Source organism: Trichoderma ghanense (genome assembly GCF_004382785.1).
Source record: "Trichoderma ghanense strain CCMA-1212 chromosome Unknown scaffold_1, whole genome shotgun sequence".
In the NCBI taxonomy this organism is placed as follows: Eukaryota; Fungi; Ascomycota; class Sordariomycetes; order Hypocreales; family Hypocreaceae; genus Trichoderma; species Trichoderma ghanense.
In genome coordinates this window covers 2,621,377-2,646,231 of record NW_027395664.1, presented here as the reverse complement: position 1 = coordinate 2,646,231, position 24,855 = coordinate 2,621,377, and the positions used below count along the sequence as shown (strand labels likewise).

At 54.4% G+C, this 24,855-nt stretch overlaps 6 protein-coding genes across 6 annotated transcripts; 3 read left to right on the top strand and 3 right to left on the bottom strand.

Moving 5' to 3' along the window:
• Nucleotides 1-801: 801 nt before the first annotated feature.
• On the top strand, nt 802-2,490 carry CCMA1212_002265 (uncharacterized protein; the record flags this gene model as incomplete). Its single annotated transcript, XM_073699654.1, has 2 exons — nt 802-1,278; nt 1,377-2,490. Exons 1-2 carry the CDS (start codon nt 902-904, stop codon nt 2,488-2,490), a joined length of 1,491 nt encoding a protein of 496 aa, XP_073562130.1. The 5' UTR covers nt 802-901.
• A 648-nt stretch (nt 2,491-3,138) lies between these two features.
• On the top strand, nt 3,139-5,225 carry CCMA1212_002264 (Protoporphyrinogen oxidase; the record flags this gene model as incomplete). Its single annotated transcript, XM_073699653.1, has 3 exons — nt 3,139-3,756; nt 3,832-4,440; nt 4,494-5,225. 3 exons carry the CDS (start codon nt 3,139-3,141, stop codon nt 5,223-5,225), a joined length of 1,959 nt encoding a protein of 652 aa, XP_073562129.1.
• Nucleotides 5,226-6,753: 1,528 nt separating this feature from the next.
• CCMA1212_002263 (Mediator of RNA polymerase II transcription subunit 14) lies at nt 6,754-10,247 on the bottom strand (the record flags this gene model as incomplete). Its single annotated transcript, XM_073699652.1, has 3 exons — nt 6,754-8,200; nt 8,298-9,484; nt 9,546-10,247. 3 exons carry the CDS (start codon nt 10,245-10,247, stop codon nt 6,754-6,756), a joined length of 3,336 nt encoding a protein of 1,111 aa, XP_073561766.1.
• Nucleotides 10,248-11,795: 1,548 nt separating this feature from the next.
• Nucleotides 11,796-13,799, bottom strand: CCMA1212_002262 (Glucose-6-phosphate 1-dehydrogenase; the record flags this gene model as incomplete). The annotated part of the gene is made up of 6 exons (XM_073699651.1): nt 11,796-11,911; nt 11,969-12,908; nt 12,966-13,310; nt 13,436-13,456; nt 13,540-13,615; nt 13,783-13,799. 6 exons carry the CDS (start codon nt 13,797-13,799, stop codon nt 11,796-11,798), a joined length of 1,515 nt encoding a protein of 504 aa, XP_073561765.1.
• A 2,596-nt stretch (nt 13,800-16,395) lies between these two features.
• CCMA1212_002261 (60S ribosomal protein L33-A) lies at nt 16,396-17,158 on the top strand (the record flags this gene model as incomplete). Its single annotated transcript, XM_073699650.1, has 5 exons — nt 16,396-16,420; nt 16,483-16,492; nt 16,679-16,813; nt 16,895-16,995; nt 17,061-17,158. 5 exons carry the CDS (start codon nt 16,396-16,398, stop codon nt 17,156-17,158), a joined length of 369 nt encoding a protein of 122 aa, XP_073562128.1.
• Nucleotides 17,159-23,274: 6,116 nt separating this feature from the next.
• Nucleotides 23,275-24,437, bottom strand: CCMA1212_002260 (uncharacterized protein; the record flags this gene model as incomplete). Its single annotated transcript, XM_073699649.1, has 3 exons — nt 24,373-24,437; nt 23,814-24,003; nt 23,275-23,739 (listed from the first exon to the last, which is right to left on the bottom strand). The coding sequence occupies exon 3, from the start codon at nt 23,698-23,700 to the stop codon at nt 23,275-23,277; it is 426 nt and encodes a 141-aa protein (XP_073561767.1). The 5' UTR covers nt 23,701-23,739; nt 23,814-24,003; nt 24,373-24,437.
• Between the last annotated feature and the right edge of the window lie 418 nt (nt 24,438-24,855).

Below are 24,855 nucleotides of genomic sequence, written 5' to 3'. Positions count from 1 at the left end.
CACAGAAACAATTGATGGGAAACCTCAAAGAAGCAACAAGTCTTCAGCAACAATGCAGACAATGGCCATAAATAGCACATGCTGTTCAGCTCGAGAATAAAGAAGCCTTGTCTCTTCGTGATGACGGTGGCCTTGCATGTGGCTGGTTGGTTTCACCTTAGGCATCATTACAGGTACCTTGTAGTTGTAAGAGAGCAGACAACTCGCATTCAATTGTTATTAAATATTTTATTAAGATTCTTTTTCATTATAATTTTTTGATGTTCCTTGGAAGAGTCGCATGCTGGCACGTGAGGCTACTGCAGGTGCAGTTGGGTGCATCTTTTTGAAAAGGGGCCATTCGTTAAAGACGAAGCAAACAAACGTGCGCAGAGGCCGTTTCACGGTACTCTTGAGTGAACAAATCACCAAGAAGACAGCTTAACGGGATGCTGATACTTCATCTAAGCTACTACTAGATATCCCTTCAGATGAAAGCTTCGAGGCTGAATAATGGAGATACATGGTAAGTCGATGAGAATCCATCTTCTCGCAACTGCACAGCCACAGGCGGCTGATGACAAACCGATTCGCCACCAGCGACGCCGCATCACGTGACGGCCTTCTGACCCAATCTTTTACCTTGCCTAGCACTCTCGGAGAACTTTGTGAACTTCATCTGCTACCACCATCCGCCATTACAGACTTATCTCACTCCTGCAGCGGCTTCGCACCACCTCGCGACCGTCTTTCCATCGCACGCTCGCTTCGACAGATACCGTCAGGATTGAGAGACCTTCTGTCGCGTCCTCATTTCCTGCCGTATACCTAAAACGCGTCTCAGAAAGTCGGACACGGGCAACACTCCACCGTCGCACTGGTTGCCCAGACACAACGACAGCGATTCTCTCGCCTCGACACCATGTCTGTTGAGATTGGCCTCGGCACCCCGCTGGCGGATGCACTCAGCGCTGCGATCCAGCCCAAGCTGGTGGAGGTCGGATGGGGCACGGGAGGCGGCGATGAGTCCGCCCTCGCCGAATACATCATCCTGATGCTTGTCAACGGCAAGACGCAGGACCAGATTGCCGCAGAGCTTTCAGGAGACCTTCTCAACCTCCCGCTCGACGATCCCGTCGTCCACGACTTCTCCAGATGGCTTTTTGAGCAGATCCACATGCTTAACGCGCATGGCGGGCAGGGAAACAGCGGTGACTCCATGGGCGACACTTCACAAGGCGATGCCGCCGGGGCGATGGACACCGATATGGGTTCTAACAACATGTCCGAGCTGAATGCGTAAGTCACTTCTATTATGATTGCTTGCCCTGGATGAAGCTTCCATGTCTCATCAGCGGCGCTGCCTCTGCCGGAGCTAACTGGAGCTGTCCTTCTAGGCCCACCGGTCCCCGCTCGATGCGCAACGGCAACATGAGGGGAGGCCGAGACAAGCGAATGTTTGGGCAAATGTCCAAAGCCATGGACCGATCAAACGACAACGTGCTTCACCGCGTTCGCACACAAACAGGCGGCGAGCGAATCAACACACACGGCCGTGCGCCCCCCAGTGGCCCTCGTGGCGGCCGAGGCGGGATGATGCGGAATCACAACAACAACCGGGGGATGCCTGTCGGCCCCATGGGTGGCGCCCCCGGCGCTCCTGGATTTCCGCAGTGGCCGATGCCGCAGGGGCACCCTTCTCAGCTGGACGTCATGGCGCTGCTGGAGCAGCAGAGCCAGATGATGCTGGAGCTGTCTCAGCAGATGATGAACAATGGAAACCGAGGGTTTGGCAACCAGCGACGAGGCAAGTCGCTGTTTGAGAGGACCCAAGATCCTCGCCACAAGAATAACTTTCGCCGTGGCCAGGGTCAGGGCCAGGGCCCGCCCGATGCCAATGGGGAGGACTCGAACATGGAGGGTGGTGCGGAGGGCGAGGACGTCGACATGGGAGGCAAGCGCGAGCCTCCGAATCCGGACGAGACGGTCTGCAAGTACAACCTTCACTGCACCAACAAGGACTGCAAATATGCGCACCAGTCGCCGGCCGCGCCCCCGGGAGCCTCGGTCGACGTCAACGATGTTTGCAGCTTCGGCGCCGCCTGCAAGAACCGCAAATGCGTGGGCCGCCACCCCTCACCGGCCGCGAGACTTGCGCACCAGAGCGAGCAGGACTGCAAGTTCTTCCCCAACTGCCAAAACCCCCGGTGCCCCTTCAAGCATCCCTCAATGCCTCTCTGCCGCAACGGCGCAGACTGCACAACGCCAAACTGCAAGTTTACGCACGTCAAGACGAAATGCAAGTACAATCCTTGTCTGAACCCCACCTGTGCCTTTGCACACGAGGAGGGCCAGCAGGGAGGCTTCAAAGACAAGGTCTGGACTCCTGGCCAGGGACAGGAGCACGTCAGCGAGAGGAAATTTGTGGATGAGAATGCTCAAGAGCAGCTGATCCGGCCGGAGACGGAGAACAAGCAAGAGGTGGCACAGGATGAAGAAATCACGGCTTAGGAAAACATGATGGGAAAGAGGTACGAAGAGAGACGAGGACAAAAAGAGAGAGAAGAAGGAAATTCCTCCCGAACAAAAGACGGAAAGTCTCTGAATACCGCGCATCGCTCGAGTGATGCTTTTTCTTTTCTGCTTCGGTTGCTATAAAAGATGGGCACTTTACAGCCTCCTGTATGAAGTTTTGACTTTGGGCTTGGAGGACCTGTACGATTATGCTGGACGTATGTGTGTTTCTTGTCAGGCTGGGCGTGTCATGGAAAGGCGTTTTCGGCTGGGAGATGATGGTTACTCCTTTTCTTTTCTTTACCAGAGAGTGTGAAGCTTGGTGGCAAGCGTTTTTATACAGCGTGCTCGGTTGGCTTGGAGGCTGCTGCCGGCGGGGACTCTGGCGGTTGGCCTCAGCCATGAGAGCTGGCGACGGATGACAACAGAGGTCTTACTTTCTTTCTGTCGCTCTAGAATTGGTGTTCCACGCTTGATATCCGTGAAGTCTATGAAGTAGTTGTTACAATTACCTAAGGTCCCTATGTCGACGTGACAGTGTTCGAGGATGCTGTTGGTTCTGACAAGGTGCCTCGTCTTAGTCATGTCCAACGGCGGAGGCGTTCGATTGCCGGATCAAAGTGGGACCCGATCTCCGATCATCTCATGTCATACATCACCCGGAAGAAGCTCCAGAAGTGGCACCATCTCGGATCCTGGAAGCTCTCGAAAGATGAGCAATTGAGCTGCCGCAGCACCATGAGCCTCAAGCGCGCGGATGGCGCTGCAACGGCTCTCCTCAGGCTGTCGTCGGCCGTCTGCAGGAGGAGGAGAATCCCCGCCGTCTTCCCACCAGCAGTGACGACGACGAGCAGCAGCAGCTTGCGCTTCTCTCCGGGCCGCCGCTTGAGCTCCGCCCGCGACAGCAACAGCAGCAGCAGCTCGTCGACGAGCGCAATCGACAGCGACGGCGATGGCGGCGCAGGTTCGGCCGAGAAGCGCAAAAAGGCCGGAGGGCTGCCTGCCGACGCAAATGTGGCCGTCCTGGGCGGCGGCCTGACGGGCTTGACGACGGCGTACTACCTTGCCAAGTGGCTGCCTCCGACGACCAAGATTACGCTGCTGGAGGCGAGCGATCGCCTGGGCGGGTGGATCAGGACGGACAGGGTGCCGGTCAAGGTCGGCGGCGTGGATGGGGTTGTGAGTTTCGAGAGGGGCCCGCGGTCGTTGTCGTCGTTGAATAAGAGCACTTGGAGGTTTGATGACTTAGTGCTGTGGGATTTGGTGCGTCTATACATGATGACGGATGGTGATTGCGTGCCCGTGTATGATGAGAGAAGGCTAATGGCAGTTTTGTAGGCCCTAGACCTCGGCCTCAAGGTCGTCTCGCCGCCCGATAAGCCCCGATACATTTACTATCCCGACCATCTCGTGCCGCTTCCTCCTCATACCAGCTTGGCTGCCTTTGCTAGCGAGCCCCTTGTTCTCGAGTCTCTCTGGGCAGGGTTTGGATACGTGCTGCGACGCCTGTTCAGCAGAAAGGACGGCGTACCCGTACAGGATCTGTCCATCGCCGACTGGATCCAGCACATCACCGGCAGCAGAGCCGTGGCGGAGAACCTGGCCTCGGCCATGGTCCACGGCATCTACGGCGGCGACATATATACCCTCAGCGCGCGGAGCGTCCTGGACAGGTTCTACTGGGTTCACTATCTGCCGGCCCTGGGGCCAAACGTGCGCCACATGGCCCTGTCGGAGCAGGTGTTTATGGAGGCCATGGGCCAGGACCCCCTGATCCGGAAGCTGGCGCAGCAGCCGAGGGGCGCGCTGTTGCACTTTGGGGAGGCGGGCATGGAGACGCTGCCGATTGCGCTGGCGGATGCACTCAATGGACAGGCGAATGTCGAGGTGAAGCTCGGGGCCAAGGTTACCGGCCTCGAATATGAGTCTGAGACTGAAATGATGAAGGTATGTGATGCAGAAGCAGCTCTGCCACCATCGCCACTCACCATGGAATATAGATCACAACGAGCGGCCAAGACTCGACACCTGAAAAATACCACAAGGTCATCTCCACCCTCCCATCACAACATCTCGCCCGCATCACCGACGCCCTCCCCAGCCTCGCCTCCTCCCACGCCGTCTCCATCATGACCGTCAACATCTGGTACCCCCAGACGAACCTCAAGCCCCCCGGCTTCGGCTACCTCATCCCCCTGTCCGTGCCCGCGGAGCAGAACCCCGAGCGCGCCCTGGGCGTCTTCTTCGACTCGGATGTCGGCGTCAGGGGCCCCGACGAGCCACCCGGCACGAAGCTCTTCGTCCTGATGGGCGGCCACTACTACGACAAGAAGCAGCCGGGCGCGTCCGTCCACGTGCCGTCCGAGGAAGAGGCCATCCAGCAGGCAAAGAGGGTGCTCGAGCGACATCTCGGCATCCCGCAGTCCACGCCGTGCTTCGCCATGGCCCGCCTCGCGAGCGAGTGCATCCCGCAGTACGTGTGCGGCCACCAGGACACCATGGCTGCTGCGGACGAGGACCTGCGCGACAGCTTCGACGGCAGGCTCGCCGTGGCGGGAGGGTCGTACACCAAGATTGGCGCCATGGGAGCGCTGCGCAACGGATACGACATTGCGAACACGGTGGTGCGGGAGGACTGGCTGACGACGGGGCTGGAGCAGCTCGAGTTTCCGACGCAGTTTTGCGGGGTGCCGACGGAGAGGATTCCTGTGAGGAGGTTTTCTAGACGGTGATGGGGGGGGGGGGGGGGGAAAGATGGAACGGAAGAAAGAGGAGACGTTTGATTCTTGAATTGTAACTATATAACTATACACCATTTATACAACTGGATGTCCGACTATCACAAGACGCCTTGTCCATGTGGCAGCACATCTCCTTTCACGTGGGGGCAAGCATCGAGACAAGACAACGGCAAAAGAGGACCTGGAACCCCCTCCCTTACACCGGCGAGAAATTGCGGAGAAAGGTGAAGTTCTTCTTTCCCGAAGTTAGTATCTTGTCCCTTGAGCTGCCTGGCTACTATTTGCCCCCTTTACGTAGAGAGAGGCTTGGACTATATGAAAACTGCAGCTGGTTTAACCCAGGAACAGCGCCATCACGCCACAAAAGCACCACCACTCCCACCCTTGCTTCTACGTTGGTAAAAAAAAAAAAAAAAAAAAAAAAAAAAAAAAAAAAAAAAAAAAAAAAAAAAACTCGAGGAACCGCTTGCTGACTTGTCCCCCTTCCTTTCCTTTCTCTTTAACAAAAAATTCGTACTCTGGCGCGACATGAACTCCTTCTCCCCGTATATATATATATATATATATATGTCTTGGTATATGCTAACCCTAAACCCCGTCTCAGCAACGACTTTTCACCAGACGAAATCGCTTCGATAAGTTACAGCCACTGGGGCAAATTCATGAATAGTTTCAGTTAGAATGCCAACTCTTTCTTACCTCTGAGGCTAATTCCTATCTGTATATGTCAGTCAATGCAAAAGTGTGGCTTCTGTGCGAATACTACGTAACCCACACAAGGGTCTCAAACTCCACCCCCCTTTTGGCAGAGCTAGAGTTCCAAGGAGATAGATAGACCTCTAGAGATCACGCGCGCATGCAGACGGCATAAGAGATGGACTCCTACAGTACTCTTATCGCAAGCAGCACAGCAAAATGTCAAGTCACCAATTTGAAAACGGCACTTAGCATAGATAGAGACATTCAGCATCAATAAAGTCAAGTCATGACAAGCAGAAACGTAGCAGGTTGCGCGTCATACACGTAACACAAACATTATTCCACTGACATCTATCGTGATACATCTCCCTCGCCGCCTACCCCCCCTCCCAGCCCTTGAGCCCTTTCAAAGCCGGGCGAAAACACCAGCAAGGTAAATCATAAAAGGCCAAATCCAACGCAGCCAGACCAAAAACCCTCTTCCGTCCACCCGTCCCATTTCCTCATTCCCCCCTCACCCCCCCTTTCTTCTCAGGATCCGAATGCTTTTTCTCTCTTTGCTTGCTGCTTCGTCGTCAAGGTATCATTAGGTTTGAATACTAAATGTTAAAAAAAAACCAAAAAAAACCAAAGAGTGCCGCACCCGCCCCCCTCACAAAACCCCAAAGCTTGTCTAGCCATGTCGAGCCCCTGAGCACACAGCCCTCCCCCCTTTTTGTTGTAGAAGTGAATCCCATTCCGCCCCTCCCTATGAAAAGTTCGTTGTGGATGGAAATATATATAACTGTAATCGTAATCCTCGTCGTAAACCCCTGCGACTTCAGTCCAAGGCAATCACCTCTCTCTGCACGCCATTCCCCGGCGGAGCAGAAGACGCCGCCGCCGCCGCCGCCCGAATCGCGCCATCAATCGCAAACAGCATGTCCATGACGCCCTCGTTCGACGCCGCCGCCGCCGCCCCGCTCGACAGACCGATCCAGTGCTTCCCCTTGCCGTCCCACACGGCCTTGAGCGCCTGGTCAAACTCGTCGCCAGGCGGCGGCGGGCCGGCACCAGCAGCGACCCGCTGAGCGTGCCACCAGCCTTCTCCCTTGCGCGGCCGTATCCGCAGCTGCAGGCAGACGACCTTTTTGGTCCTCTCGCCGTTGCGTCCCTTGGCAAAGGTGTTGTAATTGATGACGATCCAGCCCACGGACTCCATGCTAAAGTCGAGGTGGCCCAGTTCCTTCGTCGACGGCTCGAGCCACTGCGCATCCAGCTCTTTGATGGCTTTCACTGCGTAAAAGGTAATGGGGAGCCAGACCATTAGCAAGCCGATGCCGTCCTCCGAGTTGGCCAGTGTCCTTGCTATGTCGATGACCTTGAGATGAGGGTTGTTCGGCTCCATGTGGATATCAATGTCTTCGCTCGACAGATCCAGCTGTACCCTCCACTGTTCAGGGGCAGCCGTATCAGGAGCAGAGGCGCCAGCTTCCTCGTCCGATTTGGACGGCGGCTCGGACGACGGCGCTCTATAAGAGAACTCGACCTTCTTCAGCGTCATCGAGGGGCTCGTGATGGAGCCCTTGGCCTTCTCCATCGCCTCGAGGAAACTGACAAATCTGTCAATGGCCTTGATTCGAGACTTGAGAATGTCGAATATCGGCTCCGTGGCGCGACGTCTGACGCGCAAGATGAACTCGCTTGTTCCGACGTTGTAGCAAACATCGCGATCCCTCAGGCCTTGCAGAGCCAGGAACTTCATCGGCCGCCGGACTTTGATTGCCACTTCTGACGTGCAGATAAGATCGTGCATCATGTGCCCGCCGTCGCCTGTTACCGGTCTCAACTCCGAATCGGCACGCTTGAATTTGATGGCCACCACGTTCTCTGCCCATGGTTCCTTGGCCGATGAAGAGATTCCTGCCTTTGACCGTAACAGCGCGAGCATGTCCCGATCGCTATGCAACTCGAGATTGTTGTTGTTGTTGTTCTGAGAGGCTGCCTCCTCTGGATCGTCTGGCAGTATTGATGGGAAAATGGCCGACAGCGCAACTTCGATAGCTGGTATCCTAACCTGCTGTGGTAGCGAAAGATCGATGCTTCCGTTTGCCTCGCACTTGATCCTTCGTCGATGGAGCTCTCTCATATCCACCGACTGGGTGATCATGCTGGCTGCAAACTGGTTGAGGCTATCCCAGAAGGCTCCTGACAGCTGAGGAGTCCCTTTGTTCAGCGGCAGTCGTGTGTGGAATCTGGACGCGCCGCCATTCGGATGAGCGGGATCCCTAAACATGCTTGGGTTAGCAGTCGAGACAAAAGAAACGGCGTAGAGAGAACCAATGAGAGTGGCAAGGCAGATCAAACTGCTGGCGAGCAACTCACGTCTCAATCAACCACCATTCATCCCCGTCCAAGCTGAGAATGACACCGACAAACCACGTTGGGCCCCATCCTCCGTGCTGGAGCCATAGCGCGCGACTCCATCTCCGCATCTTGGTGATTGATCTCAGCTCATCAACATTGATGGGCGATTTTCGGACAGACCAGCCCCTAGCAGTTCCCATTCGACCCAATTCGTCTTCGATGATTGCACATCGCAGGTGCTCCAAAAAGGTGACTCCGTCCTCCGCCGGATTTTTGCCATTGTTGAGCTGCAGCTCCGGCTGGATGGAGAACTTCGAATGCGGCTTCATCGCGAAAGCGCCGCTCGTCGGCTCCATCAACAGCGACACCGTGCTACCGTATCCCACCTGCAGAGTCAAGGAAGACGCCCCCGGATCGGCTTTGGAGATGTTGAGCACCACGCCGGTTTCGCGATTCTTGAACCTCGGGGCTGTCATTAGTCCAGAGTAAATACTTGACAGGATGAACTCGATGTGTCGTCCGACGATGTCGTTCAGCAAGGATTCCGCGGACAGATTGTCGGCGTTCACCTCGATCTCGGCATCTTTGACCTCCTTGCCGTCGCGGTACCATTTTGCCACCAAGTGACTTGACGCCTTCGGATCCGGCCTGCCTCCTTGTTTACGACCGCTGTTTACAGCGACGATAACCCAGCTCTTCAGGCCTGTGGCGGGCGAACGGGATGTCCAGTACTGAATGGCCACGGCCCGGTTCAAACGTTCCACCGCCAACGTGCCGGTCCACGATGTCCGGCTCAGTTGCAGAGCTTGACGCCTGAGCTCGTTGATCTTGGCCGTCAGTACGAATTCGTGCAGGAATTGATAGCAGCCGGTTAATCCATCTTTCGCGAGCGCCTCGTTTACACAATTCTCCAGGAGTGTCCGTAAGGAGTCGGGCAGCGACGCGGACGCCGGCCGGAAGGCAAATCTGAAATCAATGAACCAAAACTGCTTCTCAAAATCCTCATCAGCAATCGTCAAGTCCACCTCGAATTCTCCAGCAACTTTGAACGTGACCCGGCCTGATTCGATCGTGTAATCCCGGAACTGGGGTGGGATTTTGTCAAAGTCATCCAGGTTCAGTCGCAGGGACAGCAGCGTATCTAGATCGCCAATGCCCCTCAGCTGCTCCTCTGTTGTCAAAGGGGGCGGCTCGATGTAGTTGAGCTTTGAGACACACAAACCCGTCAGCAACAACACTCCACTGTCATGTGAGTATCTAACTTACGTCAGGCATCCACGGTGCAGTTCCGGTGGAGAGCACTTGTAGTGCCGTCTTGAGGTCGGGGCTCGGTATCCGGGCATACGTCAGGTCTCGCTTCACATTGATCATGCCATCCAGGGCTGCATCGTAGAGGATCCGCTGCTGGTCGATGTGATACTTGAGATCGATGAGCTTGCTGACCATGGAAGCCTTCCTGCTCCATTCCACAATGACCAGCGCCTTGACCCATTTCGCATGCATGTCCTGGGCGAAGTGCAGCAACGCGGCCTTTTTCCTAATGTTCTCGTTCGACGTGTCATCCGGGGCGCTTTGCGTGTAGTTTGTATTCCCGTTCATGGCGGTAGCAGGAATCGGCATCTTTGCCAGCTCGGCGATCTTGTCCTGGACCATGTTGTGCGTAGACTGGGCGAGGCGTGTGAGCAGGAGGGAGAGCGGGACGAAGCCCTGGGTGATGTGAATGATTTCGTCGGGGAGGTTGTTCATCCGCGATGGCTGTCCGACCGGAGAGACTGCTTTTTCAGCCTCGCCCGCGGCTCCTCCTCCGTTGACGGCATTGCTCCCATTGCTGGCCGCGGCCGTAGCTGGCGCCTTTCCCTTGTCCGGCGCGGCTCGTGGCCCGTCAATGCTCTTGACGCCGTTGACGCCGTTGACGACCGAATCCTTGCGGTGGTCGGAAAGCGCGCCATTCTGGCCTCCGCTATCCATCTTGACGACGCCCGGCATTTATCGAAGCTGCGAGAAGCTGTAAGAAGAAAGAGGAAAGTCGCCGCAGCCCTCCACGCAGAAACTGCTACTGCCAGCAACCCGCGCCCCCCTAGCGACGCTATTCGCGTGTGCTGAAGTCTGATGTCACACTACCGCGCGCGTATCATGGAAGGGTTGAGTTCTGCCTTTGTGTGTTCAGCAGCGGCAGTGGAGCACGGCCATCGAGGTCGTTCTGCACCGATGCGGACAGTCGCGGAGGGCGCGTTGGAGGTCGTATCGCATGGGAAGGGAAAATGAGCACGGCGAGGGTCAAGCAGCTATTCCAGAGATGCTGCTGCGGGCGAGGGGCGCTGGATGGACGATGGCAACAGGGCTCAGCAACGGTCGAAAGCGGCGGCACGTGTTCGGATGGCTCGATTCGAAGACGGGAGATCCTTGCGGGAGGAAAATGGCACCGGCGAGACGGCAGAAAAGACGTCGGGACGCGGCGCAGAGGCAGGCACCGGATGCTGCACAAGGCTCGGCAATTTCGCTGTCGTGCGGGATTCAGTGCGCGCGAGGCTGCAGAGGCATGGGCGAGAGGCGCGGTTTGCGTTCGTGGTTGGGGGTTGAGGGTTTGAAGGTTGAGGGTGTGTGACGGACGGGAGATGCGCCAACAAAGCCGCCCTTCTCCGTTTTCACAGCTTCGACGTAACACGGGCAAGGCGGACGCCGAGACGCTGAGAGCGAGCTGGGCTGGGCGCTGCGGTCACGTGAGCGACGGGGTGCACGGGCCGTGTGGACTTGCAGGGCGCGCAGAATCACGGCCCAGGACAAAGTACCCGACGATTTACCTACGAGTACCACCTACCTACCTAAGTACCTACCTTACCTCTGTGCCTCTGCTAGTTCGAGGTCGGTAGCAGCTTCGGGTGATGCCGACCATGGAATCTGGGGAGCGTTTTCTGGCAATTGGATGCTGGTGATGCAAAGGGCTCGTCGTCGTACCACTACAAAGATGAATGAAGGACTACCTGGGGAATTCTCGCGATATACCGTATTGGCGACTTCGTAAGCGAGCTACTCAAAGCCATCATTGCATCACCTGTACGAACCAATCACGCTGATGATCCGTCATAGTCTCACAGTCTGCTGGACAACCACAGAGGACTTATCCTATGTCCGTATGCCATCACTAGAAAAGAAGCAGAGAAATTAATTGTAAACACCCGAGTTGGAGCAAAAAGTTGTTCGTTTCTTTATATTCTCAAATTCGAGCTTCAGCTCCTATAAATCCAGTACATGCCACTGCAGCTCAGACGACGCTCAATTTTCTTTTTCCATGAAAACCACACTGCCTCACATGCCATGCCTTGCCTGACACCCAATGGTAGATACGTCCTACATGTCATCTTATATTGGGAGACGAATGTATATATAACTGATAATTTCCCCCCCCCCCCTTGGATATTCATTTTTAACTGCAAGAATTGTTACTTATGCTTGCTCCGCCAGGGATCCAAAGCAATACATGACAAAACATTGCACCAGCATCAAGGCTCCGGCGACTTACAACTTGGTAGGAGCAGCAGCCGAGGTTGTCGGCCATTGGTAGCCGGCAGCATCGCTGAACTTGTATCCGTAGGAAGCGGTGAAGTCATCCAAAACAGCAGGACCTCGGGATCCTATGATGATGCGTTAGCTATGAGATGCCACAGATAGGGGCGGTGGATATATCTTACCGTAGGGGTACTCCATGGGAACAATCTCCTTGTTGTCCTCGAGGTAGTGCAGCAGGGGAGTGAAGATGCGCCAGCTGGCATCAAGCTCGTCGTCGCGGACAAAGTTGGAGTGGTCGCCCTTCAGGCAGTCGAGGATAAGTGACTCGTAGGCCTCGGGGATCTTGAGGTCGGAGAATCGGCGTCGGTAGGTGAGGTCGAGCTCAGTGACGACGGTCTGGGTGCTGAGGCCGGGGAGCTTGGAGTTCATCTTGATGTAGACACTCTCGTTGGGCTGAATGCGCATAACAAGCTCGTTCCGCGGAATGTCCTTGAAGATGCCAGAGGTGACGTCCTTGAACTGGATTCGAATCTCCGTCTTCTGCTCGTTGAGGGCCTTGCCCGCCTTCATGATGAAGGGAACGCCGTCCCATCGCTCGTTCTTAATGTAAGCGACGAGGGCGCAGAATGTCGGGCATCGGGAGTCCTTGGGCACGGTCTCGTCCTCCTTGTACGCCGGCTTGGTACCATCCAGTGACCTTCCGTACTGTCCGATAATGACATTCTTGGGCTCGATGGCGGGCATGGCGCGGAGGACGCGGACCTTTTCGTCTCGGATGTCCTCAGAGTCGAACGAAATGGGGCGCTCCATGGCCAGGAGGGTGAGGACCTGGAGAAGGTGGTTCTGCATGACGTCTCGGATGATGCCGAACTCGTCAAAGTAGCCACCACGGCCCTCGGTGCCAAAGGGCTCCTTGAAGGTGATCTGGACGTTGTCGATGTGCTGCCTGCTCCAGGTGGCACCGAGGAACGAGTTGCCGAAGCGCATAATGAGAATGTTCTTGACCATTTCCTTGCCGAGGTAGTGGTCAATCCGGTAGAGCTCCTCCTCTTTCCAGTCGGGCTCAAGGGACTTTTGCAGCTCGCGAGAGCTAGCAAGGTCCTTGCCAAAGGGCTTCTCGATCTGCATGCTGTGGTTAGATGGGAGTCAAGGCCAAAGACCAGTCAACAATCCACTTACAATCACTCGAGCGATGCCATTGGTCGGGTAGCAGCATCGCTTCAGGTGCTGGGAGACAATGGTGAAGACGCTGGGGGGCAGCGCCATGTAGAACAGACGGTTCGCCTCGGGCCAGCCCTTCTCCAGCTCCTTGAGGTGGTCGTTGAGAACTACAAACGACTCGTCCTTGTCGTACTGGCCGGAGATGTACGAGCACAGCTCGGCGAACTCCTGGAGCTGCTGCTCAATCTCTGGGGTGGGCGTCTTGATGTATGACTTGACCCGTCGCAGGAACTCGTCGTGGTCCATCTTTGTCCGGGCATAGCCGACGATCTTGACGCCTTTGGGCAGGAATTGGTTTCGGTACTGGCAGAGAGTCACGGTAAGCCGATGATGCACATTTCAAGACCGGCGCGTTTCTTCCATTTCCATCGAAGGGCCGCATAGCCAGTTCTGCTGTGATCATATGGGCGGTTGGGCTGCTTGCTTACCAGGCCGAAGAGCGCGGGGAACTGCGATGATGCAGAGGTGCCAGTGTCAGCGCAACGAGACTCGGAGCAGAACGTGCAGACGCCGGACAGCAGCTGTCTCTTACCGTCTTCTTCTTTGCGAGATCTCCGGAGGCACCGAGAACGACAATCGTCGTGTTCTCCTTGAGCTCGCGCGTTTGGCTGCATCGCAATTGTTAGCAATTCGAGCCGTTGCCGCTGTCTTCTTTTCTTCTTGATTTCTGCATCATTTTGGTGTTTTTTTCCCTTGTTGGCTCGACCCCGCGCTGTGAAGCTGTCGGCGTCGCAGTGACGATAGCTGGTGTCATGGTGGGGTTGCCGGTACTTACGGCTGGCTGTGGTCCATGGCTGCGGCTGCTGGCTGCTTCGGTTTAGACTCGGTAACGCTGTAAATCGGGATCGGGAGGGTTGCTGAGTAGACGACGAGGAGAAACAGCCGGAATGCTGTTCTTTTGATCGAAAACAGAGGGCGAGAGCGCGGTCGTCGGTCCAGGCCGGAGGGGAGGCAGCAGGTCCAGGGCGAAGAGTGTTGGGTTGGGGGAGAGAAGAGAGAGAGCTTGGGGGTTCCAGAGGTGGGAGGGACGCGGTGGGCTCTGGCTTTTAGGGCGACGGGGTTACAGCTGCGCTGACGGAGTTTATAGCTCTGGCAGGCAATTAGTGCTCCAGGCTGGCCGAGAGGTGAGGTGACGAGCTTGCTGCTACGTTCCAGTAAATAATGGGAAATAATAAGAGGAACCTGGAAATGCTAGCATTTAGCCCAGCCCCTCTGCCTCCATCTTCCGCTCTCCGTCGGTGCCGCTCCAGGTACAAGTACCCAACGTTCTTTGCCTTGCCTACTGCTGAGGTGCTGATGAGCTCAGTCCCCAGTCCAGTCATCATCGAAAGCTCGTGCTAGCCACACTTCTTTGGCCCTGGACTCCCATTTCGAGGGTCGCTTCTCCACCATCCAGCACGTTTAGTTGGCCACTTTGCCCGGCCTGAGTCTGGCCGGTGGCCAATGGAAGACGCGGCTCCGGTTCGTGGGCGATACCGGGCGGACGGTGGAAGAACATCGAGTCTTGGAATGCAGCTGCTGCAGAGCGCGTCCATGCTTACATGTGATGCATTGCTGGTAGTATAAGCGAATAAGTCGAGTTGACGGCAAAAAACAGCAACAGGTCTGCGTTGCACATACGAAGCATCATCACCGAGCATCAGTTGCCGCTGAGCCGTTTCTAGACTCCGCATTCCGGTGCAGTATTATCAATCTCAACCATCGAGGTAATACCAGGACACTCAAACGGCAATAGCCGCTACTGGGCACCAGATGCCTATTTCGTCGGTACATCCAGAGTAGCATTGAGGGGTCATCTGCAGATTGATTGAATTGGAGAGATGATATTAACTCCTCTTCGACACCAATTACCCAAAGCGGTCTCCTAGTTCGTGCCCTTGCCAAAGCACTGCTGCTGTTACTGAGAACGAGGTTTCTTCTGCTAACATCTGGCGCGTTGCAATCCATGGACCGCCCTTGTGAAGCCATGCTGCTTACAAAGTCTGCGAGAATCCACCCGGTGTTGGGCTAAGCGGTCTTGCTGGGAAGCAAAGCAAGAAGAAAAAAACCGCAGCCAAGATAGCGATGGCCGATCCCGGTGAACGTTCTGCGACTGATATTGACATTGATGCATGACTCCTGACAAAGTAGCCTTGCCTGATTGCTGCTTTTATCCCAGATGTAGGAGGCTCTAGATAAGTTCACCTCATCTGTTTCTCAGCGTTGAGCCGTTATACAAACGGACTTCGAAGATAATTCCGCTGGCACCGCACCGGTGGACCGAGGACAGGAGCGCACGTACGAAGTATCTGCGAGTAAGGTAATAATACCACCTGAAGGGATTGGTAATCTTGCGACTGCCTGGCTTTGTGCTCGCCCCGGCTGGTCCCCCCAAAGGCCCCCCTCTCAAGAGCCGGGAACTTTTACACGGCCTGTGGTTGATCAGTCGCCGCATCTTCCGAGAAGTGCCCGGGGCCGGGCTAGCTGTGGCCTCGGCGGTTTTTGCGAATTGATGGAAACTTTGCCCGAGCATTCCATGCCGATTATCCCAGCATCTATATAGTCTGTGCTAATGCTGCATCCTACGCTGGCCGCGGGTTTTCTGTCAACGCCCCGGATAATGGCAGTTACGAGTAGCATTATCAATTTGTAATATTTGTCTCCAATTTTTGGTTTCACCACGGTGGGTGATAACCGAAGGGACTGTCGTCGATTGAGTGTCTACATACTAACTTACATCCCGCACTGGGCTCGATGACGTAGCTTTCCGCCAAGCGGCAAATAGTATGGACCCTGACTGGTGATGATAAAAGACGATGGAAGGAAAACGAAGGGAGCAGCGAGTGAGTTCACGGTATCGCAATATTTCGTACTCGTTCATACAAGCGAGGAGCTGATAGGTTGCATCCGGTAATCAATGGACAGTGGCAAGGTATGCTCACTCGCAGCCCAGCTTTCTCACTCATGGGTCAAAGCTCGGGACAAAGATACCCAATTTCCAATAGCTTCTCCGCAGAGACAAAAGATATACATCTTCCGAGGTATAGCCTCAACAAACGTTCTTCAGAGATGGAAAGCATCTCTTCCAATTCATGGATCGTGGTCAAGTTGCAGGCTTCTCCCAAATCGGCTAGTCATAGAACCTTGATAGTAAGAGAAGAACCGCAGCTATCGATAAGCTCACTCGCTGCACATGAGGCGGTGCACGGCCGTTTGAGCCACAATCGCTTGTCACCAAAAATGCCCTAAGCCACCACGTGATGCCCAGGGCTCAAATTTTCGTGCTAGAGCCACCACACACCATATCGCATCCACCCCATTGCCCTCAGTTCGACATCACGACAAACGACGAGCACCAGACCTCCTAGTATCCCGGTTACTTGAGGGCGGAAGCTACACAACAGACACGATGCCTTCCGAAAGTGGTCACAGATGTGAGTTGCCTCATTGCTGGAGTTTGCGATATTGGCGTCTGATTGTACTAACTTTCCGGCAGTATACGTCAAGTAAGTCATTTCGACCGCGAACCTCGAATCGCAGCGAACACGGAGAGGGAAATGGAGATGACCAGGGAGGAACGGCCAGGGGCAGAACGGGCGCCTTTTCGGTTCCAGCAAGAGTCGCCTCTCCGTGTCTCGAAACGCGTGCACCCTCGACTTTCAAACCTTCAACTGCTTGAACAACTCCGAAAGACAATCGCGAACGTTTTTGGCTAACGACGATGACCATAGGGGACGTCACCTGAGCTACCAGCGCTCTCGTCACATCACCCACCCTGGCACCAGCCTGATCAAGATCGAGGGTGTTGACAGCACAGCCGCTGCCAAGTACGTTTTTTTTTTCCCCAAGTGGCGAACGCCGAAACGATGGGGGAAGGGGAACGTCCATACTAACATCGCTTGAACCAGCTTCTACCTCGGCAAGAAGGTTGCCTTCGTCTACCGTGGCCAGAAGGAGATCCGCGGCACCAAGATCCGCGTGATCTGGGGCAAGGTTACCCGACCACACGGTAATGATCAATCTGCCTCCTTACACTTTGACGGCAAACTCGATCCGACTAACGCTCTCGACTAGGTAACTCCGGCGTTGTCCGCGCCAAGTTCGCCAAGCCTCTTCCCTCAAAGTCTTTCGGTGCTTCCGTTCGCGTCATGTTGTACCCCTCGTCGATATAAAAAACCGGATTTCGGATCGGAGTTGGTAGTGAGGGCGGTTCTCATTTGGTTGCATTGGTCGAGGCAAGGATAAAGCATACCGCCTTGCTTTGAGGCATTCAATTAAAAAAGACGTCAAATTCTCAACCCTTCTATCCCCCCCCCCGAAACGGTGCAGGAACAGAAACAACAACATCAAACAAATCTTTGGCGCATCTGTGACCTCTTTTCTTTGACGTATGTGGGCAGAGAATATTCGCGGAACACTGCAGAAAACGGGGATTCGAAACGAAACGAACTGAGGCTATGGCAAACCAATTCTTCCTTCTTCTTTCTTCCGACCCCCCCTTTTTCTCTTTTTCCTCCGAAAATTGGCGCCTGTCTTGTTACGCGGTCTCTGGGCTTTTTTTTTCCTTTGTGTATCCATTCAGCAGGAACTGCCAATCATGGTGGCTCGCAATTCGAAGGGATTGCACATATAAAGAAAAGAAACACAACATGATATACGACATATGGCGGACGATTCGTGAAGGATATCCGCTTAGTGTTCGGAATTGGCGTTAATGGAACTTGATCTACAGAGTGACAGTTCAGAAGCTTGCCTCCAGCAGCTCTCCTATAGAGAGAACAACGTGCTCCATTGTTACGACGTTACTTTGTGCCCCTGCCCTGTGTTCCTTTGCCTCGTCGCCTTTGCCCATTTGTCAATGCGAGCATGCCAGACTGATGCCAGACTAATGCCCATGTCAACCGCTATTGGAAGACGACGTCATAGCCATGGGATAGAGGTGTAGACGCCCTACTCCATCGTCATACCATTCCCACCTGACGAGGAAGCCTAACATGGACGACTGTCAGGGGTTGCCGTACTCGTACAGAATCAGCATTGTTCGGCATTCCCAGATGATGTTCACCATTCCCTTTGTATGATAGCCGGTGTCTACTATCCCAAGATCACTCGTCTGAGGTATCTATTCATATCTGGCCCAGATGCGTGAAAGTCCTACTTGAGAACCCAGCCATCTCCTCTGCGGTCAATGTCGAATGTATCGACCCTGCACTGTGAAAGGCGTCCCCAATTATGACATTCGATGATATACACTGAAGTGACGGTCCAGGGGCTGTGCGGCACCAAAGTATATACGAACACGCTGATGTGAGTAGGTGGCCAGCATGTTTAACCCCTCAACAGCGACGGCCAAAAATACTTTTTTTTTGCGAGAGAGGAGAGGGCAAGATTCATTCATCCAGAATCGACGCAACACCGGAGTTCCGGATGTCCAACCGCATGATCGTGCCCAAAATCGATATGTAGACACTCTCACTTCTTCAACTACCCGGGGTGTCACGCACGGCCAGCAACTTCCATGCCAGGGGACGGATATACCAGTCCCGTGGAGGCCATGCATACATCATCAGAGTATCCGTCGTCAAATGTCCATTATCAAACACCATGACTTTTGGTTCGATAGCATCTGTGCGTTCAAGGACTATCGCGGCTCACCAGCTGCTGCCTACGTTACCTGGTGTCTTAGATACTCCATCGACATACTTCTACAATCTGCGGCAAACGCAGGCCACACACAAACTCAAGCGCAACACCTCTCAACACCCTCGACCACAAGGTGCCCACACGCAGCTCGATGCTCGCTCCAATTCAACACCCCAAATCAGATCCCAACGAGTCCTTCTCCCATCTCCACGCAATCATCCAGTCACGAGACAAACACCCCCCCAAAAGTCCACAAACACACGTATCTGCAAAACTCCATCGTATCCACAAGTACGACATACGCGTAAACGATAAACCTCAACGTCCTCTCCTTTCTTCAACAATCTCATAACTGGCCATTGTTCGTTTCAGCCTCCCTTCCAGCATAGCCCCGAACCAGAGTCAAACCAGCACAGAGTCCAGTGAACCCTTGCCATCAGGGGTCTCAGAACCAACAATATCATCGGCCTGCATTCCACGCCACTGAATCATTCTTTTTGCATTCCGCATGCTTTGAAATCAGTATGACAAAGACGTCGGCGCTGATAATGCATAATCCAACGTACGGAGTACCGTTACGAATTATGTGGTAGTACAAGGGGCTCACCCGACGGCATCTTCTCACTCTACAACCCAGGTTACAACAAATTCAAGATCAAAGCTCATACCTCGATATCGCCCTATGTACGGTCTATCTGTGAATGTAGGCAGCATCTCATATATCCTTTCATCCAAATCCAAAAAAAACATACAGCCTCATACACGTCCCTCACTCAAGGCACACGTAAAACCTTCATACATGTACCTTCACTGGACGAAAAAAAAAAAATCGTCTGAGACTTTCACGGCCTCCTGCATTGTCTCAACAATCCTGATTCAACCGCATTTATGGAAACGCCGCACACCCTTCCTTCATGTCTTGTGAAGTCGCCTCAGACTTGGGGCACCCTTCGGACATGCAGCTTCCCGCGGTTGAGCCTCACTTCCTGCAACACGGCATTTCGGTCCTATCAACTTTGCACGTCTCAATCTTGCCATCGCAGCTTTAACAGTCATTCAAAGCCCGTGTTGGCGCTTATTCAGAATCACTGGACCCGATATCAAGGAGCTTAGGTACAGAGTGAACCCATCAATGTGGAAAACCTTCAGTAAACCAGGATATTGCAATCCAACCTCCAACAAACAGCAAATCGTTATCTATCCAGCCCCCCAGCAAACCTGCAAGTGCCCTCTTCCTAACCCTCAGCAATCACACATGCCTACAACCAACCAACCAACCAACCCCAGCCACACAACAAGCCACTCCGCCAAAAGTCCAACCATTCTTCCCTCTTCCCAAGCCCAAGGCGAGCCACGTTCTCCGAACCAGCTCAACCAACGGATTGGCCAGCTCAGAAACACACAAAAAGACAAGCTTAGTAGCCGCGCTCCTAATCAACCCACCGGGTACTCCGTACATGTTCCTTCACCTTCGTCCACACATCCATACAAAAAACCTGAAAGCAAACCCAGCCTAGTCCCTGAGCAGGTCTCGTCCGCCCCTTGCTTCCTTGCCTGCTTCCTTGCTTTGCTCGCCTTGCTTGCCGCCCTTCCCCTAAAGATCCTTGTCCCTCCAATTGCCTTGTCGCCATTGGAGAAACCAGAAAAGGTGTCAACGAGCAACTTCTTTCATTGTCCGGAAGGCTCGGGAAGAACGCACAGAAGACGCCCTGTTGCTTGCTGTTTGGAATCAGGAGCGTTTAACTACCTACAGGTGGTACTATGTATGTATGTATGTATGTATGTATGTATGTATGTATGTATGTATGTATGTATGTATGTATGTATGTATGTATGTATGTATATATGTGCGTGGCTTGTTTTGGGCGCCGATGCATATAGCCCTTCCCATTGGTTGCTGTCAACCTTGGGGAGAATGGTTTCCGTGGTTGTTCGTGTCCAACTTTTGTGCAAGTTCGAGGCGAAGTGAGCGAGGAGGAGCTCAAGTACCAAGTACGGAGTAGATCACTACCTAGTACCTAGTAATTCCTCGTGAAGCGCGACATGATGATTACAGGAAGCGCCCGGAAAGTCTTACTTTACGAAGCAACAAGCCATACTAGTAGTAATATCTAATTGTTGTAGCACTAAGCACTCGTACCCCGGATCTAAGACACGCCACAGTAAAGAGTTATACTTTGGAGAATGACGATTGGACAGGCAGATCAGAGGGAGATCAAAGGCAGATCAATGGAAGCCTGCATTTTTGCATTCCATGCACCAAGAATAGCATCAGAGCTACTCGCTGTCTTGGTACGTTTGCCTACCTACCTCAAGGTATCCTGGGCCCCGAGCTGGTATCACGGTTTCAAGCCTAGCAAGCAGCATCCAGCCACCAATCGCTTGCTGGCTGGCTCCTCTCAGTCGCCAGGATTCACATCACCGACACTTCAAGAGTAAACGGCAGACAAGTAAACAGAGCCGAGAGGAGAAAAGGCGGCCAAAATGTCAACAGATGAAGTCACTGGTCTATGCAGAGGCACCTTCCAGCGGCAAAAAGGGAAAAAAGGGCCCAGCATGTATCGAAAGAGAGAAAAGAGAGATCCGTGTGCTCTTTTACCGATCGGGACGATCGACGATGCTCCTGTCTCGGGCATAGGAGAAAGGATTGAAACGTGGCTAGTCGCAGCCGCCGGGAGGGCGTGGGATCGACGATTCCAGTCCATTTGCTGCTGCTGCTGCTGCTGCTGCTTGGGCTTGGGCTGCTATTTCATGTCTGGGTGCTTGGCTGCCGGAGGGGGATCCCAAAATGCAGCATGTCGCCAACATGACAATTGGACCAAGCTGGGGGTGCAAAGTACAGTAGTGTGTGCAGGAGAAGGGGAAAAAGGATGGGAGGAGGGATTCGAGACCCAGGCCAAGGCGATCCCATCGGAGACAACCCACGGATACGGAAACAAAGCAGAGGCGGCAAGCAAGCAAGCAAGCAAGCAAAGCAGGACATGGGCAAAGATAAACTGGCAGCATGGGCAAGGGAAGAAGAAAAAAAACTGGCTGAACGGCAGCCAAAGTGCCCCTGAGACAGCGGGACCAGCAGCTGCATCCTGGCAACCCTGGCAAGCTCCGAGGCACGATGAGGTGGGAGATACGTCAACAGTCATCTGGAATTGGTTTTCGGTCGCGGAAACAAAGGCAATTGGCGGTGGCTGTTCGCGCCGTCGATGAGCAGCTTGTCGCATGGTCGAATCAGCTCGTGCAGGCCGTCGTGATGGTGGTGCGGCACAACGCATGCGAGGCAGGCAACTGGATTGTCTGCTTTGTTGTTGTGGTTGTTGATTCCATGATTCTTGGTTCCTTGCTGGACTCGACCACCAGTTGAAGGCTGCGCGGGTTTCTGTATGCCTGCATCAAGCTGCATCCGCTACTGTCGGTGCTGTGGAGAGAGAGAGAGAGAGAGAGAGAATTGCGAGTGAGAGGGAGCTCGGAGTTGTCATGGGAGACTATTGAAGCAGCGACATGGATAAGCACCGGCAACAATGCCTGCATGACGCCGTGATGATGCGCTCCCACCCACCGGCATCAACGTGCCTCCCGTATTGCAGAGGGGAGGGCAGAAGATGAGATGCCGGTCCGTACATACATACTTACGGAGTACTGCTACTATCAGCAAGGCTTGTCCCCATACGGAGCGGTGGACGAAGCTCGAGCCGTTAAACGACGGACGCTTGCAAGGTTGTCCGGCAAAAAAAGATGAGAGGGTGTGAGCCAGCGCCAGAACACGAAGCCCCCGGTTCCCACGCTTGTCCAGGAACATTCTGGCAGAGGCACACCATTCCGTATCGTGCAGTCGCCGTTGGCCGCAAATGGTCGCACTGCTTCATGCGCTTGTCCTTGTACGGGACACTGCAGCGTGCAAGCCTTCAAGTTGATGACGGCGTCACTGACTACAGTAGATGATAGATAGTAGTTAGTTTTCCATCACCAGCCTCGTCGCGTTGAGTCGTCGTGATGCCGTCATAGGGTCAAGAGATGGAGAAACGGACGTGTGCAACGGACGACTCAGAATTGTCCTGGTGCCTGGCCGAGCGCCTAGGTATTAAACCATGTATGCAAGTACCTACTGTAGCATCCGAGTTTCCACAGGTGACGCGGCGTCCCGCGATAAAATTAGAAGAAAAAGATAAGCAAAGGTTAATTCACAGAGGCAACCAGCAGGGCAAAGGGGAGAGAAGAGGGGGGGAAAAGAAGCGGGCAGAGAGGCAAAAGTCGGTTCGGCTGGAACATCGTGAAGATCAATAGCTCCTCTTTCGAAGCTTTAACAAGGTTTGGTTCCAGGCGTGGAGGTGAGCTGATCCCACGCCACCAATTGCCTACCCCGGCCATCTATTTCTGGATGCGATTCTGAGGATATGGACGATTGCAGATTGGATGACAAGCACGATGTCGATGAGGAGGAGCCTATTCTCGAGACGTGGGGACGGACTACTGCCAGACGGGAGCCTGGGGAATGGCCGAGCCCAGAGCAGCTGATGGCGATACGAGCACTGCAACCTTGGTGCTCCATATAAAAAATGCTCCGTTTCTTGTGCTGGCTGCCTCTCTGGATTAGTAGTTAGAGTAGTAGAGTAGCAGAAGCAAGGTAGCACTCGATTCCATGGCTGCCGGATCACGCCAGACCGGGCAAGTCGAAGCAATCGTGGCTGTTTATCTCCCCTCTCTTTCTAGTCTTCCGTGCGGATATTGCCATGACGCTGCAGAGGGAATCATGATGCTTCACGGAAATGAATATGCGAGGCGCAAAGAGGGTCCCTGCTGTGGTGAAAGTGTCTGCTGAATCAAGTCCCGATGCCTCGTAACGTGCATCAGCCCTCAGCCACAGTTGACGCACACCTTGTTGATCTTGGCAAGTCTCAAATCGCATCATATCCCGCTCACGATCGTCCAACGGACGTACGTATGCGCATACCAAAGTCTGGAGAGCATGAGACGGAGGAGCTTGGGGAAGATCAGCCAGCGCCACGCGGGCATCATGGCGCTCTGGCGGTGCTCTCCCGGTGTCTCGAATCTCGTTCTTGCGCTGCCGCACCCGCATAGCAGACGCGGTGCTCCATAGCTCCGTACATATAGCGCGCTGGGATCCTGCAGCGCGTCTTGTCTGCTTTTGCCGCCGACCTCGTATTCAGCCAGCATCACGCATCACGGCACCTCACCAGGCCTGGGCGTGTCCAATCCCACCCAGCAGCCATTGAGAGTCTTGTGGTGAGACCGACCTGTCCTGTGATGAGCCCTTTCTGCTTCTGCTGATTTTCTCGCTTCTGTCTCGTCATCTTCTCTCTTCTTCTTCTTCTTCTTCTTCTTCTCCTCCTCCCCTCCTCTGTTGGTTTCGTATTCGGTTCTTGCGCATCATCATCAGCAGTAGCAGCGACTGAACAACGGGCCAATCGCAGCATCGATGTCGTGTCGCGCCGAGCTGGACTGAAAATCGTCGTCCGCTTTCCCTTCTCCCATTCCCATCTCAGCCGCCGAATCTCGATTCCTCGCCCCAAGTGGCGCCGAGACACACACGCTTCCCTCAGCGCACACCCTGCGCTCTCCACTTGTTTATATTGACCAGCAGCCGCATGCGGTCTGAGACAACGGGCGGTTGTGTCATCGTCGCCCAAGACCAAGAAGCCGCCAGTGGATACGCAGCAGGGGGGACCCAAGGGGAGCCGGCAGACCAGCTCCAGGAACTCCGTATCGCCAGCCAGCAGCTCCATCGTACCATTTCGCACCAAGCCCTGTAGTGGTGGGCAGCCTGTTGGCCGGCAGCCAGTCGCCGCTCGACATCGCGGCGTCGCATCCACCGCCGAAGAACAAATACAGGAAGAAAAAGAAGAAGCGATTGACACGGAGAGTCAGAGGCGCCGACAAGCTTGTCTCGTCCAGCTGGGTCAAGCTGGATCCAGGGAGTTGCGCTGATCCTGTTTTTTTTTTCCCCCAGCCTCGAACTTCTAGCCTTTCCAGGCTGCTTCTCCTTCGCCCATCCCTCCCTCCCCTTCCCCCCCTTGCTGGCTGTACACGTACGAGGCTAGGTCGGACACGCAAGAGCCAGAGAGCGAGGAACCAAGCAATTGACGTCAGCAAAGGCAACGGCGTCTCGTCTGGTGCGGTGGCAGCGCGTCAGAGCACAGGTTTGATGTGACTGGGACGACACCAGCCACACTGCGCCAGAGGGAGATCAATCACCCAGGCCTCGTAATCGAGC